The sequence below is a fragment of the Sabethes cyaneus genome, chromosome 1 (genome assembly GCF_943734655.1).
Source record: "Sabethes cyaneus chromosome 1, idSabCyanKW18_F2, whole genome shotgun sequence".
NCBI classification, from domain to species: Eukaryota; Metazoa; Arthropoda; class Insecta; order Diptera; family Culicidae; genus Sabethes; species Sabethes cyaneus.
In genome coordinates, this window is record NC_071353.1 from 3,123,948 (window position 1) to 3,144,341 (window position 20,394).

The 20,394-nt window shown below is 40.2% G+C and overlaps 1 protein-coding gene across 2 annotated transcripts in view; it reads right to left on the reverse strand.

Moving 5' to 3' along the window:
- The window catches only part of LOC128733169 (rho GTPase-activating protein 7), a 54,658-nt gene that overhangs the window by 15,236 nt on the left and 19,028 nt on the right, over positions 1-20,394 (reverse strand). For both annotated transcript variants that reach the window (XM_053826818.1, XM_053826817.1), the window contains 3 exons: positions 19,413-19,700; positions 8,842-9,609; positions 8,739-8,781 (listed from right to left, as the gene is read on the reverse strand). In XM_053826818.1, coding sequence (XP_053682793.1) covers positions 8,739-8,781; positions 8,842-9,609; positions 19,413-19,700 — 1,099 coding nt within the window. The remainder of the gene's footprint in view (positions 1-8,738; positions 8,782-8,841; positions 9,610-19,412; positions 19,701-20,394) is intronic.

Consider the following 20,394-nt stretch of genomic DNA (forward strand, 5'->3'; position numbering starts at 1 on the left):
TTGATTTGTAACCCTATCCTCTTAGCCTCCGTTTTTAGTCTGACTTAGATTTGCCTTCGCCGTTCCAAGGTTTCTAGTAATGACGTCGAGATCGTCTGCAAAGACTAAGAGTTGGCTACTATTGCTGAAGATCGTTCCTCTCGTTTCGATGCTCGCTCGCAGGTCACACCTTCAATAACAATATAGAATAACATACAGGACAATCCATCCCCTTGACGCAACCCTCTGCGCGATTCAAAAGGACACGAGAGTGTCCCTGAAACGCGCACTTAGCTCATCACTCGCTCCAGAGTAGATGCGTAAGTTTGTCCGGAAAACCGTACTCGTGCATTATCTGCTATAGCTATTCTCGTTCAACTGTATCATATGCTGCACTGAAATCCACGAAAATACAGTGCGTGGACACGTTGTACTCTCGACATTTCTGGAGGACTTGTCGTAGAGTAAAAATTTGATCCGTAGTAGCACGCACCCATAAAGCCCACCTGATACTGCCCTGCGAATTCTCATGCTATTGGGGATAGACGACGCAACAAAATCTGGGAGAGCACTTTCGAGGCAGCGTTGACCAACGTGATGGCGCGGTAATTACCGCAATCTTGCCGGTCGCCCTTTTTGTAGATGGAACAGACCATCCACTTCCATCCACTATTTCGGTAGTTTCTCCTCCTCCCAAATCCTAGAAATTATCCAATGAATAGGTGAATTCACGGTCACCCTAATAGTGCAGAAAGATACGCTGTATTTATTAATAAACTTTTCCAAAGATACCACCCAGTAGCTAATGTCCGCTCTTTTTCGATTCTGGACCACTGCGCAATGGCTTATAGTACGATTGAAAGGCGTATTATCAGCGAGTCTGATCTTCTATAAACTTCTCAAACACTTGCGGTCGAACAGTCTGAGCCCCCGTACAAAGTGCACATGATACTAAACGCTAATTAGACCAGTTGTCTCTACGAGCATGAAGCGTGGATTTTGCTAGAAGAAGACCTACGAGCACTCGGAGTTTTCAAACGGCGGGTGCTAAGAACCATCTTTGGCGGCAAGCAAGAGAACGGTGTATGGAGGGGAAGAATGAACTACGAGCTCGCACGTCTCTACGGCGAACCCAGTATTCAGAAAGTGGTTAAAGCTGGACAGATAAGTTGGGTAGTGTTGGGACATGTTGGGATAACTATCCTGCAAAAATGGTTTTCACATCGAATCCGGTAGGAACAACACGATGAGGGGCACAGCGAGCGAGATGGCAAGACCAGCTGAAGCTCGATCTTGCGAGACCTAGATGTCCGCGGAACTGGGGACCGAATTAGATGGAGGAGTTATGCTACGCAGGCCTTGTCATAAGACATAAGGCAACTTACTAAAATGAAATTGTTACTTGCCTACTTGCAAAATTTGTTACTAAACCCTGTCATACATTTACTAAGGGATGGTCCAAATTTTCACTATCCCGCAAAATGTGGGAGTATAATGTAACTACGCATCCCAAGTAACAATTTCAATTTTAAGGTGTACTTGAAGAGGTTTCCAGCATTTGCTGCTTAAAACCGATCTCAAAACTTGTAATTCTACAAAACTGCGATAAAACAGCCATAAAACCCTTATAAGGCGGGGGAGGCCCACACTAAAGAAGGTTCTCAAGAAAATTTCCAAAGATCCTTTTAAAACTTGTAATTCTTATCGATATCATTTTATAATGACTTCCAAGAGTCGCTTGAAACAAAAAGAAAACCGCCACAAGTGTTGATGATTTTATGGTTGCCTCTTCAAAGAACACTTGCAAGACATCATACACTTTTCACAGCCTTAAATGTTTTAAATTGACCAAGAGCCAAAAGCTATAAGCATTCACATATATTGCTATTTCGAAATGGGTATAAATGAAAATTGAAAATAAAAATGGTGATAAAAGCAGCTGCTTTGCTGCTCAAAAATGAGAAATTTTTCATGCCACGCTCGGTTTGTCGATGTTTTGTGACATGAAAGTTAGAAAATTTTAACGCGCCAGTTATTTTTGCTAGATTATTGAAAAATTAAATTAATAAAAAAAATTAATGATTTCATGAAGAAGTTGATAGCTACCAAATTTTTAACTAATTGTGGCAAAAAGGCTTTTATATGTCTAAACATTTATTTAAAAAGATAAGATCACTAATGGTATTGCATAATACCATCTTTATAAGCGCCCATATGCAATTGCCTACAATTTCAAAAGTAATCAAAATAGCCCTGTTCGCCATTTTTTCAATGGTTTTATCCAAATCAACCCGAAAGCGCTTATTAGACTAACATTTCTTGCACAAGACAAAGAAAATTTTTCCAAGAGCGCGATAAGTTCATCAATACTTATTGTATTCTTGAAGAAGACACGTTGCGCTTGAATAAGAATTGTTTGAATTACTTGAGGGCACCAAGTTTTTGCAAGATAACCATTCTAGTATAAACAAAGAAAACATCAACGAAGTACCGACGTAACGTGTTGTTTGTGCTGTTTGGACTGCACGTCAGTTCCAAGCGTTTAATTTACAATCGGTACAACTGTTTTTAAAAATTATGCTTCAACTGCTTCAGTGCCTTCAAACATTTTCCGTACAAAGACATCTGACTTCTGATCTGATACGAAAAGCTCTAGAGGAAACCCGCACCGCCTCTGGCAAATGCATCATTACCGGCACTGTCCTTCCCCAGTTCAGTTAGGCCTGAGATCTTTATTGTTTTGTGACTTCGCTATCTGTTCATGTGAAAGAGTTTTCAAAATATTACACAGATTTTCGCTTAATTTTCGTTTAAAAGATCTGGATTCTTCAATTTTCTCCAGGTTCAGACGCCCATTTTGACAGATTAGTTGTTTACGTTAGAATGTTCTTATTCAAGCGTATAATTTCTCTTACAAGAATATACGATTTTAAGAGAGTTTTATGGCAGTATTGTTAAGATAAACGAATCTTGCAGAAGAATGTCACAAGTTTTTGTCAAAACTATTGTTAAGTTTTAAGGAGCGTCGTTTATAAGCAAAAATGAAGTATCCTTTAAAACCCCTTATAAGGTGAATTACACTTATTGATAATTTAGTTTTATGGGTGATTCTTCAAGTCTCCTTCAGTCATACTTCAGAAATGTTAGTCAAATAAGATAAAATTCACTTGAGGGAAAACATTATAAAACCTAACAGACTTTGAAATGCTCTGATAAAACTACTATAAGAAATGAATAAGACCAATTTGCTATTGGATTGTTACTTGGGATCACATCTTCATTGATCGCAAAACAGCATGTGATTCAGTCGATTGCGATCAGTTATGGCAAATAATGCACGAACACGATTTTCCGGACAAACTGACGCGACTGATTAGAGCTACATTGGATATTGAGTGATGCGTATCGTGCGCAGCTCGTGGATATTTTCGAGCGTTTTTGTTTTTGCTTAGGTCCAACTTAGGTTCGCTCTAGTTCTAATCGAACGGCTGTCAAAACGTTTGTTTTTTCGCTCAGGTTGAACTTAGTTTCGCTCTGGGTTGAACTTTTTAGACGATGGGTTCGCTCTGGGTATTTTTACAGTTTCAATCCCGCCATGAGCAATACACTGACAACCTGAAAACGTTTGTTTATTCTCCCGAAAATGTTTGTTTATTCAGAGGTCGAGTTGGAACTAACCCAGGTTAAAAAACAAAAACGCTATTAGAGACACGAGCAGTGTTGAGAAAAGATAACCGTTTTTCCTCCGAACGGATCCGAAGAGTGGCCTTCGAAACAAGAGGCACGCTTTTTTTACAAAGGTAACCAACTGCGAGGCTTCGGAACTTTGCGATGGCGGAAGCAATTTCCGTCAAACTGAAAACGGAGGCTATGAGGAATGAGCTCAAAATACATTCGTCGAAGAACAAGGCTCAAAGCACAGAGAACAGACATTCATCTTGGCCTCGCAACGTGTGTAAAAGCTCAGCCACCATTTTGAATGTATGTGGTAATGCCTCCGCTACGTGGCGCTCACATCACTAATAGAAAGAGCTTTGGTTGTTAATATGTGTCAATATACATCAAAGCTATCGTAATATTTTCACCAAAGCATTTAACTTGTATTTAACAGTTGCTACAGCAACTAACGTATTGTTTACCCAAGCTGTCGAACTTGAAATAAAGGTAAACATTTAGCAACAATAGTAACTATTGTAGAATTCCGGTTTAATCCTTCGGAGAAACTGTGTTTCTGTATCGGTCACCAGCTATTGGCAATTTTGGCAAACAGGCTGAGAATAAGCCGCGATTTTATCAGCCACCACCTTCGAGAGCAATGAATCGCAGCCAAACCGACGCACCGGCGGATATCGTTGATGTGGTGCAGGTCTTCCGGTGTTTAAAGATGAAAAGTTCACTTTAGTACCACCGCGACGGGGTCATGCTGCGCGTAACGATGAAATGGAACGATGCAATGTTGAAAAACTCACAATACGGCCAAAATAACAGAAAATATTGAATTGCGCTGTTCAATTCGCTGTTTTCAATGTTTAGCCGTATTCAACAAATAACATAAACAAAATCGATCCGTTTCTACAAACGCTGCTAGGTTGCTACAGTAACTAACCATAGAGTTGCCAGTATTTCGAATATGTAGATTATGACAAGAATATATAATAAATTTGGCAATGCGGATATTGGGCAACTGGCGCACACTAAGAGAGACGTCGCTAGTGTCTTGCTTAAAAGCTTACACACCATTTGCGAAATATTTTATATGAACATAATTGTCTGTTCTCTGTGCTCAAAGGTAGACAAACGCGCGCCGCCGACATACGCGGTAGTTCTTTATGGCCTTAAAGCTATGACGCTACTCATGGAGGATATATGCGACCTTTGCGACCGACCGTTTTCGAATGGAAGGTGCTGCGGTCGACATTTGGCAAAGTACAAAATGAAAGCGAAAAGTGGTGAAGTCGTATGAATCACGAGCTACACTACAAGCACTGGTTGAAGAGATTCCCATTGTACATCTGGCAAAAGTCAGTAGGTTATGGTATGCCGGGCAGAATGGTTCAACATGAAGGAAGGAGAAATTGTGGGTTGGAGTCCCACTGTCACAAACTAACCCAATATTTTTAGCCGCAGATCGAAAACTTTCCCAGTATTCAGTCTAACATTTTTCGCACCAAACGCTCCTCTGCTTTAATCAAAGTGAAGGAAGGACTAAAGAGAAAATTCATCCTTAGGCCAGCAGGCAATTAATCATCATCGAATTCAAACCTACTCGCTCGTCAAGCAGACTCTGTTACCGTGCGATTACGGTAACTCTTAGTACATACAGCATAATGTAATCATCGATCTGTTTTTCTGCCACAATGAAATTTTCTATCGTGCACGTATGCGTATATATCAAATTCATCAGCAATTTTCGTTTATTTGAATTGAACCGACTAGAAATAATTAAAATTAGGGTATGTTGCTGCTTCCTCGTAATTGCCTATTCCCGTCCTATCCAATACAAATTATTAAAAATATCAGCGTTTTTTATGCACACAGTGCAAAATTAGTTATTCCCTAATATTTTAGTTTGTTGACTATCATATGCTTTTTTTCATTAAAGAATTCCTAGCATCCAAATTTTCTACGTTTTTTTCGTGCGACGAAGAAGAAAATGTCGACTAATCGACATTTCAATTTCCGTCTTTTCATAAAACGAAAATAACTCACGCAATGCACTGTCGTTATTTTGCAGCCGGGAAACTTGCATTACCAGCAGAAATGTTTGCAAAACAACATTTGTCGTTCCGTCCTACACAAATACATGCGCGCAAATTTCGTTGTTTTGAGTTTTAGTTCGGACGATGAAAAATTTTGATGGACGGATTTAACGGTACGACGAATTTAAGAAATAAAGTCAGTTGCGTAATTTTAATTAAATGCTTTAATAATCGCTTTTTAGTGAATTCAAAGTGCACGGATCGGAAGCTAAGTGTGTTTAAATCAAATCAGAACAAGAACTTTTGGAGTATTTATTAAATCCATCCAAGAAATGATGAAAATTAGAGTGGCTTTACTTATTACAACGGAAATAAGAAATAAACCCTATTTCTGAAGTCCTTTATTGTGGCAGCAATGGAATGAATAAGAATAATAATAATTTGGATTGACCGACTTTTCTTTAAATTTTTACTTGTCCCAACAAGTGACCAGATGTCCCGGAGTTTACGGGCCTGTCCTTGTCCTAGATGGTAACGACCCCAGAGTGTCCCAGATAATGTCTCACATTGATTAATTGCTTTTTCTCTCCCACCTAATAACATTCATTTTGGTAAAACCAATTATTTATTTATTGATTTACTCTTTTCATTGGGCGTTCAACCCATAGCTGGTTCGCCCCAATAAAACAAATTCAATCGTTAAATTTCTTTTAAGCCTATGTTGTTTTTGTAGTAAATAAGATGTGAACAACTCCAAAAAACACAATTGAATGCTGAAACTTTCAGAACAATGTTATTGGCCTGTAACGTAATTGTTCTGAAAATTACGGAAAGTTCCTGCTTATAAAGAATCGCAGAAACATATACATTTAGCTGTAAAATAAATATAATTCTGAATCAAGTGGCCTTCAGATATATCTTAATGCGCTATAAAACCGAATTTTCTATGTTTTTATCTGCCATCCAAAATATCTCGCATGCATTTAGAAATAATCTTATCAATTCAACTTTAAGGTTTTTGCATTTTCAGTTTTTCTTACTTCAAGTTGGCATATATATTTGAATTCAGTCAAATTACTTAGTATCCTTTGAAAACGTACGCGACATTTTTGTTATTCGAAGTTCATTTTGCCTTTTCAATAACAAGCGAAACACGTTAAAGACGAATGATTCGTTTCCTTCCTATGTATGCTCCTGTGTGTCAATATTTCCCACTGCACTAACTTATCTAGAGCAAAAGCTCGTAGTAGGCGCGACTGGAAGCTCCGCTCGCCAAACAACAACACCACGCCGATCGCGCATCACATGGTGGCAGCAACAGTTTTGGAATCTCACCAGTTGCTAGTGGCAACAGCAGGCAAGCAAGCCAGCAAGCGAGGAACATTATACGACAGGCGCAGCGTTTGCCGGAGAAAAAGAGAGCCGAGCCGACGGGTATTATTATGCTGCCTCCACACGTTTCGTCGTTTTTTTTTTGGTTTTCTACTCATACACCACTTGTCCCCCATTATTTCACTACTAGTGTTTCCCACCCGCAAGCGATTTCAACCTACTGCCACTGCATACAACATCAAGGTGACGGTGATGATGAATGAACAGTTTAACTGGCTTTGTATGAATGTTAAATGAATTATGCTTTTCAAGCGTACAGAATACGGAATATTAATTAGGATTGAAATGCGTTTCAAGTTAACTAGGTACTTGTACAACGAGCTGCAGTCGGTACATGGAGACAAAATGACTCATGTGAGATTTTATTATACGCGATTTCAAAATCTAAATTTATTTGACCATTCCATCTGTAGGGATTGTACCTGCTAGTTTCCTTTCCCGCATTCGTTTCCAGAGGGATTCCGCCTTCCGGATGTGCCAGTTTTCAATTTTCGCAGAAAAACTGCGGAAAAATTTATACTCTCTGAAGCTGGACATTCTGCGATGCATTTTCCCCCTGCGAAACTCCAGATGGCGATCGATTGCCTGAAGCAACAGTCGGTAGAACACAGGATAAAAAAGCAGCAGCTAACTAAACTAACAAGCAATGGAAATCACGATTTGTTTCATTCACAGCACATCTCTCAAACTGCTCTACGATTATTTTAGTTATTTCGTTACATAATAATTTATAGCACTACAACATCTAGTAACAAAAACGTATAACAAGCAGCCTAAAATATCCTACAACCTACAAACAAAGAAGCTCGCCAATTAACAATGCACAGACCGATTTTTGCTTTCGACACGAGAGCATTAGCATGTCACTCGCTCCGGGAGCAAAGCAGCTTCCCTTCAGAGCCGAAAGGAAGCTGCAGTGATGATATTGTCGTTCGTGATACACCTGTTGTCGTGGAGAGGACATCCTTGCTGCTCTGCCATTTTCAGCCAGCCTTATTCAAGCAGCATTAGGCAACAAAATCGAAGGAAAATTGCTCTCGTGCTGCAATCGGCAATCGGGAGCAACGGCACTCGGAAAAGAGCCAACAGCATTTTCATTCGCGCCATGCTCCGGTACTTCCCTCTTTACGCTTCAAATAACCGAACCTCCATCCATCCGGCGCGACGCAGAGTCGCGTGGTAGAAATCCGTAACCGATTCGTGTGTCCATTAGGTGGGAGCTTTTCTCTTTAATTGATTTTCCTGTCGTGATTCGAGCAGTGATAATGAACTGTGGATACTGAACTTGCCACAGAGCATCTCTCACGGCACGGACTTGGCCAATGTCTCTTCTCGGTAGTCAAACGTCTGTGATGTAAGGCTATGCTCCCGTTCGAAGCAATAATAATAGACGGGAATGAAGATGGAGATGGATCCTTGTATCCATTTCGTTTCTGTTAGTTCTCACCGCATTGCAGGATGATTTTGTTAAATGGTCGATTCGATTTGTATTTGCTATTTACATTCTAAGCAAATGTCAATTTACTTTTATGTACCGAATCTGATTATTTTTGGTTGACTAAACTCAAAATAACAGGACACATAAATCCGTTACGGTTGAACAGTGTTGCCGTGCGAATTTTATCGATTGAAACTTACTTCTTAAGCAAAACATCTATAATCACTCACCTGCAAGATGTCGGTCACTTTGCGATCGCGAATATCTCAAATTCTGAAATAGGAAAAAAAATTATTAAATAACGCACAGCACGAAAAAACGCACTACACTCACCCTCCGTTCGCCAAGTTCAGCTTCCTCGTTCTTCATCAGCAGCGGCGCCGAGCTGGACTTAGTTCCCAGGTCCTCCAGGATTAGATGACTGTAGCCGCTGTGCAGCGACGTGCTGCTCGGCGAAGGCAGCTCGGTGATGTTGGATTTGACTGGTTGAAATGGTTCCTGCTCCAGGGGCAGGAAAAACTGTCGTCTTTTGGCATCGATTACGTTCTGGTGATTCCTAAATTTATGATGTAGACTAAAATTGCGGCTAGTGGAAGGTAGACTATTTGTACTGGTTTTCAGCTTGTCGGTTGTCAGTTGCTGCAGCAGGGGAGGATGCCTGGTTGTGGGATTCTGCTGCTGGAACTGCCGTGGGGACATTTCCGTTTCCTTGCTGTCTGAGCCGTCTTCTTCGTTTTCATGACTATCGTACACGCTCAATTCCTCGAGCAAGCTCATATCGTCGGATAGGCTGTCCTGCGGCTCGCGACTGCTGCTGCAGGTATTGTTTTCATAATCCGACGAGTGACTGTTGTCAGTAGCACCAACAGTGAGAAGGCGGTTGTTTGAGTTATTGAATCGCTGTGAACGTTTTTCTAGCTTATCGTGATCATGATCTTCATCGATTTTTAACACCAAGTGCGGTTCACTAAGCTGATGATGATGATGATGCGCGTTGCCGGAGTTGATGATGAACGTGGGATCATCATAGTACCGCGTCGATTCAAAAGCACCATTGTTACGCTCTAGCCCCAAGCCGGGATGATGTAGCGATGAGACAGCCTGGCGGAATAAATTGAATTAGGAAATGTGTTCTTAATGAGGTTGTTTTTTCTATTTGCGTTTCGCTGTTAGCTCGAATGGTGTAATTAGTTTACGTATATTAAAATGAATTGTCTGTATGTCATTGCCCCAGTAGGTACTGGGTCCTAGCCTAGACGAAAAGTACCGCAATCGTCTCGGAACCCTGCATCGTAATTATGGAACGCCCATCAACGACGCACTGTAAGCTAGCGATGAATGATCGTAATTTAGCGCTGGGGCTGTAATTCCAACGGATCAAACATGTGATCTATGGGCAATCATTTGTGTAATAAGTGGTTGAAATATAAATGCATTAAAGAGCGGTTCATTGGCTGAAACAAACCTCCAGTTTCATTCATTCATTGCCAGACGGACGGTACCGTAATTTGATCCGAGCAAACTGTCGGGGGCTTTCTCGGGAAATAGGTTCCGAAAATGTTTTGGAACCGAAAAGGTTTGTTTGCGGGCAGTGTAACATAAACACGATACACGGTTGCAACCAAATGCATTTTATCATAACAACTATATTTCAAAGAATGTTTACATGTGGTCCAGCTGTTTGTTATGCTTCTACAATAAATAGAGTGGAGGGTCTGATAGTGACTCAGTAGTGGTAAGGTTAGAGCAGAAATGCAGGTCACAATCGGAATGTAAACTTAAGTCAATTGTCAATGGAACAGCTGTTAAATAACCCAAAAGAAAAAGGTTAAATATTAATTTGCAAAATCGATTTCCGAATCACAAATTCAATTTGGCTCAAAATTCGTTTATAACGCTGTTCTATTCTGAGAAACACATTTTTTGTGTTACTTTTTTATATGCTCGCACGAGCGCGCTTGCGGCATTTGGTTAGCGGTTTATTGCGTGGTTGAAGTGATGAGCTGCAAACAAACAACGAAAACATGTCGATCGGTCCAGACAAAGGGAGAAAAAATAAGATCATTGAAATCCGATTGAAGAAATAATATATCCATTCCACCATAGAATGCTAACAACATTCTACCAATGGGTTTGCACTTTATCACTATAAATATAAGTGTTGAATTGATATTTACTGAATACAGTGGTATTCCGATTATATCTACACCTGGTTTAATCTACACCCGATTTTAGGTACCCCCGATTTTGTCTACCATTTAGACCCGGTTTTATCTACCTTTTTTTTAATTGTCATTTCAACCATGAGGTATGGAAATTTGGAAGATTTCATGAAATCATGAATAGCAGAGAATATTTCTTTGTATTTTATAGTTTACTATATGGCATCTGTGGTATGTTATTATACACAGAATGGGTATAATAATGCTGAAGTCAAATACGCAAAGTAACTTCCATTTATTTTGTAACGCATATTTTTAACATTTCATAATGATCCTTTTTGAGATTTTTCTATACCGTAACGCTAATGGGCACACCCCGTCTCCGCTATGAACTATGGTTGTCATCTTTCTTTCTTTAAAAATTCTAATCAAAAGATTATCTTTCTTTACAAATTCGTAACTTTTGATCCATTGAACCGATTTTAATAATTTTATTACCAAATAAATACCTTTTATTTACCATTTTATTAATAATTTTTACAAGAAAAAAACAATAAACTGATTCAAATTTTTTTATGATTGCAAACACATTTTTTGTAGGAGCCTCTTAAAATTACTTAAAACATTTAATATATTCGTTTTTTATTTTTTCATTATATGTACTTTCAATGGCAAGCTAGTTGTTTACATGCGACATGCGTAAATGCAATGGACTCGCATGGCGTTTTATATGAGATACATTTCTTTGTCAAAAACCCCTTTTATTACAAGTAAAAACAAAAACCATGCGTCTCCATTCTATTCTCGAAAACTTCTTATGAATCTTTTCAATGTTTTTGCGATAATAAAAAGAAAGTTTGGGCTTCAGTTCAATATTTTTTTCTGAAAAGCTTATTAAAATACTTTCCATTTGGTATTAACATAATTTAAATCGGTTCACTGGATCAAAAGTTATGAATTTTTAAAGAAAGAAAGGTGGAAAAATGGCAACTTTTGGGACCACACTGACTCCGAAAAGAGAATCCCAAGTACCAAATAAAAATACGGATCTAAAATTTACTGTAAAGGAATAAGTACACAAAATTTCAATAAAATCTGAGCAATTTTGAATTTCGATGTCTTTTTTCATAACATTGCTGAGTTGACAGCATTATGGCTAATGGTTGATATGAATAAAATGAGCCCTATGCGTAAAATTACGCTGAAATAATCCATAATTGAAAAAAATGATTAATAATAACAATATTTTTTGTTCATTTAAATTATTTTGGAGCAATTTATTTTTCCCCAAAATTGTCTACTCTCCAAATATATCTACCAAAAATTTTCGGATGGGTAGACAAAATCGGTAAACCACTGTACTACTTCTTGCTATTATTTGGAAAGTAGAGATGGTCGGTGTTAAGTCAGACCGAACCAACTGACAATACGCTGATTTCGAGAAAAACGCGTTCAAAGTTTGCTGCTGCTGTGTACTTTAAAGCTATCAATCATTCGAAATCATTTCATAACTTTGGCTGTTTGCAACATTTATGTAATCTGATTAGAGTAAAATATAGTTTAGGAAATTCTCAATCGTTTGCTGTCATTAACTTATTTGTTTAAATTTTGCGACTTGGTCCGGTCTGATTTAACACCGACCAGATATCAACACCGATAAATTCAATCCCAGTAAAAGCGATTAAAAGTCAGTATTTGAGAAATAAATTAAAAAAGTGTATAATTTGTAGAAAATCTTTCCATTAATCGATGGTACTCTATTTTTGTTGGACGGTTACATCTTAAACGAGAACCGATTTTATTGATATAGCTTTCGAAGGTAGAGAATCGTCCTTCGAAGCCCCCGTCAAAAGGTCTACTGTGATTGAGTATCCGAAAATAAAATGCGGAAGAATATTCCGCAGAAAAAATCATTCTCCAGAAAACCAATTCCCAGAAAGTATTAAATTCCAGAAAACAGCAAATCACCTCTATTTAAGCGTATGAATTTTCCTGATTTACTGACTACTAGGGGTTATCTGAACAAGCGACAGCGAGTAAGGACAGCATATACTCAACAGTTGAAATGGGTATGAAATGGAGAGAGTTACCTGGAAGGAGCGTCAAATATAGCTCTGGCTCTCTCAAGCCCCCACCTAGCGCCTCCACGCAGATCTAAGTCAAATGATGACGGCCGATTACCTTACCCGGAAATCACAAAACAGAAGTGGAAGTTAAAATCCAAACACGTACATGCTACTTTCTGCAGATACTAGCGAACCTGGCGGTGGCGAGTCACTTTTTTCCACGAAAACACCCGAACGCTTACGAATGCACAGGAAAGCGTATGAAAGCTGCTATGCTATAGGTAGCGAGCGTTCTGCTTATGTTGCTGTTATTCGCTTCTGTGCGAAAACCTTCCCAAAAGAAAAATAAAAGCAAAACAGGCTCTGTTACCAATTTTGATCGCCGAATCGTTCGGACTTCCACTTCTGTTCTGTGCGGAAATGCTTCATGTTTTTACTGGAGCAGCTAAGCTAGGAGGTGCGAACTAGAGCGCCTGTTCTCCAGGTGAGGGGCGGCTCACATGAAATGCTGTATCCCGCAAGCTATACCTAAGATGGCAGACCCATTAACGGGATGTAGGTATCGCGACCCCGGTGAGGTAGTATACCGAAAAACTCAATTACCACGAATAACGAAGAAAGAAATTCAGGACGGAACAATCGGTATAGGACACGGCTAGGGACAAGGAAACGATTAAGGGATAATGATTGAAAACTTGGTACCTGGAGTGTTCGAACTCTCCATGAACCGGCACGGGCTGGCTTGCTTGCTCGAGAGATGCATCAACTCGGAGTGGAGATCGCTGCTATTAAAGAAGTTCGGTGGCCAAATTCCGGAGAAAGGGAGTTACGTGGAGGCACTTCTTTCAAGTACCATATCCACTACAGTGGCGGCAAAAAAGCAGAACATGGAGTCGGTTTCGTAGTGTTGGGAAAACAAAAGCAACGAGTTATCCGGTGAAGGCCCTTAGATGGCCGTATATGCGTGTTGAAGATTAAGGGCAAATTCTTCAACTACAGCCTAATCAACTTATACGCATCGACAAATGACAAATCCGATGATGCTAAGGACGAGTTTTACGACAGGCTTGAGAAGACCTATGGAGAGTGCCCAAAACACGACGTGAAAATCATCATCGGAGATGCAAATGTGCAGATCGGGAAGGAGGTATTCTTCCGTCCAGTCATTGGAAGACATAGCCTTCATCTATCGACCAATGATAACGGTCTGAGGCTCATAAATTTTGTCGCGGCCAGAGGAATGGCCATCTGTAGCACCTACTCCCCACGTTTGAATATTCGGAAACACACCTGGAGGCATCCAAATGGAGACTCTAGCTCTCAGATCGATCATGTTTTGATTGAAGGTCGACACTTTTCGGATGTTATCGATGTACGGTCTTTTCGGGGACCAAATATCGAATCTGACCACTACTATCTCGTAGTGAGTAAGATTCGCGTAAGGCTGTCGAACACGGCGAAAGCTCGCACTGAGAGGACGCTGCGTTTCAACATCCAGCGGTTAACAGCAGACGGCGTAGGGGACAGGATAGGAATTGTAAACAATGGTCGAGCTGTGGAGCCACCAACACAGGAGGAGGTTAAGAACGCTATCAGTGAGCTGAAAAACGGTAAGGCTGCTGGGAAGGACGGTATCCCGGCTGAACTTCTAAAAGCGGGGAGCGAGCGGCTGTACGAAGCAATCCACCGGATTATTGTCGGGATCTGGGAGGAAGAACAAAGGCCGGAGGAGTGGTTGGATGGGCCTCATTTGCCCAATTTTCAAAAAGGAACATCAACGGGAGTGTAAAAACTATCGAGGAATTACATTGCTCAATTCTGCCTACAAGGTACTTTCCCGTATCCTGTTCTGCAGATTGAGACCGTTAGCGGATTCCTTCGTCGGCGAGTACCAAGCTGGTTTTCGTGAGGGTCGCTCCACGACGGATCAGATGTTTACCCTGCGTCAGTTGCTAGACAAGTTCCGGGAGTACAAGTTGCAGACACACCATCTGTTTGTGGACTTTAAAGCGGCGTACGATTCAGTTGAACGAAATGAGCTGTGGTAGATAATGCTAGAACATGGTTTTCCGACGAAACTAGTTACACTGATTCCTGCGACACTGAACGGATCCAAATCATGCGTTAGAATAGCGGGTGAGATCTCTGCTGCTTTCGTGACGTTGGATGGACTGAAGCAAGGGGATGCACTCTCTAATCTGCTATTCAACATTGCCTTAGAAGGTGCATTATGAAGGGCAAACGTGGAAAGGAATGGAACTATCATCACGAGATCTCACATGCTTCTTGGTTTTGCGGATGACGTCGATATCATCGGAATCAACCGTAGAGCAGTGGAAGAGGCCTTCAGGGAAGCTGCGAGATTGGGACTTACCATTAATACCGCCAAAACGAAGTACATGGTTGCTGGTAGGGAACGTATATACCTTGGTACACTCGTGACATGTGACAACGATGTAAGCTGCGAAGTGAAACGACGAGTCGCAGCCGCGAATCGGGCTTTCTACGGATTACGTAGCCAGCTGAAGTCCCGTAGTTTGCAAATTCGCACAAAACTGGCGCTCTACAGAACACTAATCCTCCCGGTGGCCCTTTACGGACACGAATCATGAACGCTGGTTTTCGAGCAAAATAGGTTCCGCGTTTTATTTTCTGGGGAACAGTTTTCGGGGAATTGTTATACAAATCAAGTATTCTCCAAAATAAACATTTGGGCAGATAGCTTCAACAATTCCCTATAAATTGGTATGGTTTTCAGAACATCACATGTTGAAATAAACATGTTCCAAGAAGAAATGTGATTTGAGGGGTCGTTTATAAACAAAGGTCTATTGCTGAAAATGGGTAAAAGGTAGAAGTGTGATATATTCAGAAGAAATACTTGAAATTGGTTTATCTTTAATATTTTGAAACCGAATAGGTGAAAAAAAATTACTCAAAAAGTTATTACCTAAATTGTTTTTAAGGTAACACCTAAATATTCGACGACCCCTTCAAAAGATGCACCATTTTTTCATCCAAAAAGTTGCCGAAGACTACATTGAGCTGAGACATACCGTTTAACCGCAAATATTTTTGTCGCGGAATTTTAATTTCTGGCCCATAGCGCGGTGGATCACAAACCGATGCTCCAATGTCTCTAAAAAATTTAGAGCGGAAAAGGTATGTGCTCAGAATTGTGCTCGGCTACTTTGGATTTGAAACGGCAAAATTCTTTCTTCTGTAGCTCTTTGCTCGCTTTTGTGAATTCAAAAATTTGCTCCTTAAGCATCATAAAATTACATCTTTTTAAAGAGAACACCAATGTAACGTTTCCGTTAAATCAGAAATCTGGCATTAGTTTTCAAAAGGTCGCATAATGCATGCAAAAGGATTGATTATGCGACCTTCTGAAAACTAAAGCCAGAAATGACAAATTAAAATCGACTTGCGAAACTCCCTCACTCTAGGATAACAAAAAAAGCTATCGTGAAATCTCTGTCACTAAAAGATAAGCAATTGCCAAATAAGAAAAATAAGAACAGAATAAGGAAATAAGAGAACAAGTACTGTTTCAATAGAAAACTATGCAATATTTCAATAAATTTCTTCGTCCCAAACCTGTACGATAATGTTAAAATTTAAGGCTGGTTGGGTTAATTTGACCTACACTGCTTCTTTATTTAGCTACTAGCTGACCCGACAAACTTCGTATTGCCACAAATTAACCTGTGTTGTACATAAATCATGAATCTCGGATGATCTTTGTCACTTCTCGAGTTTTGCAAGCCCCCCAGTGGGCGGCGCTTCCGACGGCGGGTCACCGGCAACACTCGCGACCGGCTCGTCCTGAATGATCTAGTGTTACTATAGATAGTTTTTGTGGTCTTGTTATTGATTAATGTTTTATGGAAGAGTCTCGAATTTCTCGAGTTGGATTAGTTTTTGAATTTCGTAAAAATTTCTGTTTTATTTGTATGAGAGTCCATATCCCCCTACCACAGGGGTGAGAGGTCTCTAACTATCATAAAATAAATTCAAGACTCAAAAATCTCCTACATGCTAAATTTGGTTCCATTTGCTTGATTAGTACTCAAATTATAAGGAAACTTGTATTTCATTTGTATGGGAGCCCACCCTCTTAAAAGGGAAAGGGGTCGTAATACACCACAGAAAAAAATTCTGCCATCTAAAACTCTCACATGCCAAATTTGGTTCCATTTGCTTGATTAGTTCTAAAGTTATGAGCAAATTTGTATTTCGTTTGAATGGGAGCCCCCCCCCCTCCTAAAAAGGTAAGAAGTCCTAATTCATCATGGGAAAAATGGTTGCCTCCAAAAACACCCACATGCCAAATATGGTTCCATTTGCTTGATTAGTTCTCGAATTATGAGGAAATTTGTATTTCATTTGTGTAGAAGCCCCCCTCTTGAAGTGTGGAAGGATCCTAATTCACCGTAGAAAATATTTTTGCCTCCAAAAACACCTACACGCCAAATTTGGTTCCATTTGCTGGATTAGTTCTCGAGTTATGAGGAAATTTGTATTTCGTTTGTATAGGACCCCCCCTCCTAAAGTGGGGAGGGGTCCCAATTCATCATTGAAAAAAAAATTGTCTCCAAAAACACACACATGCCAAATTTGGTTCAATTCGCTTGATTAGTTCTCGAGTTATGAGGAAATTTGTATTTCATTTGTACAGGAGCCCCTCCTCTTAAAGTGGGGAGGGGTCCTAATTCACCATAGAAAATTTTCTTGCTCTCGAAAACCTTCACATGCCAAATTTGGTTGCATTTGCTTGATTAGTTCTCGAGTTATGAGGAAATTTGTATGGAAGTCCCCCCTCTTAAAGGAGAGAGGAGTTATAATTCCTCTTATAAAGAGGGGAGGGGTCTCAATTCACCATAGAATAAATTCTTGTCACCAAAAAAAACACCTACATGCCAAATGTTGTTCTATTTGCTTGATTAGTTCTCGAGTTAGGAGGAAATTTGTATTTCATTTGTACAGGAGCCCCCCCTCTTAGAGTGGGGAGGGGTCTTAATTCACCGTAGAAAATTTTCTTGCCCTCGAAAACCTTCACATGCCAAAGTTGGTTCCATTTGCTTGATTAGTTCTCGAGTTATGAGGAAATATGTATGGAAGCCCCCCCTCTTAAAGGGGAGAGGAGTTACAATTCCCCTTATAAAGAGGGAGGGGTCTCAATTTACCATAGAATAAATTCTTGTCACCGAAAACACCCACATGCCAAATTTGGTTCCATTTGCTGGATTAGCTCTCGAGTTATAAGGAAATTTGTATTTCGTTTGTATAGGAGCCCCCCCCCCTCTTAAAGTGGGGAGGGGTCCCAATTCATCATAGAAAAAAATTTTGTCTTCAAAAACACACACATGCCAAATTTGGTTCCATTTGCTTGATTAGTTCTCGAGTTATGAGGAAATTGGTATTTCATTTGTACAGGAGCCCCCCCTCTTAAAGTGAGGAGGGGTCCTAATTCAACATAGAAAATTTTCTTGCCCTCGAAAACCTTCACATGCCAAATTTGGTTCCATTTGCTTGATTAGTTCTCGAGTTATGAGGAAATTTGTATGGAAACCCCCCCTCTTAAAGGGGAGAGGAGTTATAATTCCCCTTATAAAGAGGGGAGGGGTCTCAAATTACCCTAGAATAAATTCTTGTCACCGTAAACACCCACATGCCAAATTTGGTTCTATTTGCTTGATTAGTTCTCGAGTTATGCAGAAATTTGTGTTTCATTTGTATGGGAGCCCCCCCTCTTAGTGGGGGGTGAGGGGTCTCTAACCATCACTAAAACCTTTCCTGGCCCCAAAAACCTCTACATGCAAATTTTCACGCCGATTGGTTCAGTAGTTTTTGATTCTATAAGGAACACAGGACAGACAGACAGACAGACAGACAGACAGAAATCCTTCTTTATAGGTATAGATTAGATTTAATTATGTAACCTGGAGCATGCAGTCCAGCTATCGCATGATCCTCTTTTGATTCGCTATGCTTGAATCCTCGAAAGACGGTTTTCTAAGTATTTGGCGAACAGCCCTTGCCCGTAACTTAAAAAGCTGGCAGCCAGAGAATGATTTGCTCTACCGGAGAAAATCATTTATTTGGTTATTTAGTTTTTATCACTACATTATCCTAGAGCGAATTATATTGATGATTTTACTTTTTCGTGCTTACTCTGAAAATCATGATTTTGAATACGTAACGAAAAACTAACCTAACCAGATTTATTCGAAACGATTAATATTAACTGAAAAGCTCACATACAATCATAATTTAAAAACATTCCTTAGGCTTTTCCTCAGGCAGCCCAACCCAAAGTGCGCATAAACTTTTAAATTATCTGACTTCTAGCAGGCACAATTTACAAACCAATTACGCTCGAACTACGAAAAACAACATAAAACTTTAGAGGAACGTGCCTTACGAAAACACAACACAATATTGTGGTTATCGATTACCTACTGCTGGGATTATTATGACTCGCTCTATGGCTCAGTGATCGCCAAACGATTTTAAAAGCTCATTTATCTCAGGAATGTAAAACCGCTTCACTCGGGAAGCTAACAATCGACACAAGAGAAAAACAAACAAGTTTGCATTCGTTTTAACGTCAATCTTTTCCTTCAATAAAAAAAAGTTCATTTTCAACTATCCGTGGGTGTCGCACACTCACCTGTGGTTCTTTTGGCAGTGCAGCAGCAACAATTTTCTGCAGCAGCCGTTCCGTTGTGCCGGCCCTGCCGGTACCGTCGACGGTGTCGCGAACACAAACCGCATTCTGACAAACGGTAGCTTTGGTGTTGTAGTTGCTGTCCCGGATTCCATTGCCGCCGCCGCCACCACCACCGCCGCCCTTGATGAGGCCCAGATCCCGTTCGGCAGACCCAATCGGTGGCGTTTGTTTCCGTTCCCGCTGAATGCTTTCCGACTCTAGTTGGGCAAACACCTCGGAGATTTCAGCCTATGGAGAAAAGATCGAAAGGACATTTTTTTAATACTCGAATAACGTAGCTACCTACTACAATGGTAATGATAAAGCGGCAAATCAAATCTTGTTACGAAGATCGTAGGAGGCTGGAGCTGCAAAGCTCCTTTTGTGCAACAAATGTAATTACGCCGTGTAACGTGTGATTTGTGTCCTTTTTCTGGCAGTTTCCTTTTAAAATTGGATCTTGGATACACATGTGACATTTGTCCCCTGGTGGGTGAAGCTTATTTAAAAGGCTGTTTCCAGAAGAATGCTCCATAGTCGGACCATATCAGTAAAAGTCGAAACATGTGCTTCTCGAGAGAAGATACTTCTTAAGATTGGTTTTATTTTGCATGCATCAATCATTCACGGTTCCGTGATACTAAGTGAAAGCGGAAGTGTACATCGAAGGCCCGACCATGAAACGGACCGTAATCTTGTTGAAAATTTGCATTTTGTGCTGTCTAGTTACTATCGGTTTAAGTTTGGAACCATCAACGGTAACTCAAAGTTACGAACCGTATTTGGTGACGTCCGCCAATTACGATGTAGTTTCCAGTAAATTCAAACCACGTTCGCAATACACTCCTAGCGACCATCGGCACGAAAAAAGGTGAGTGGATAGTGAAGTGTTTGCTCAACTCGCAACACGTGAGCTTAATTAGACCCGCCTGTGGCATGTTTT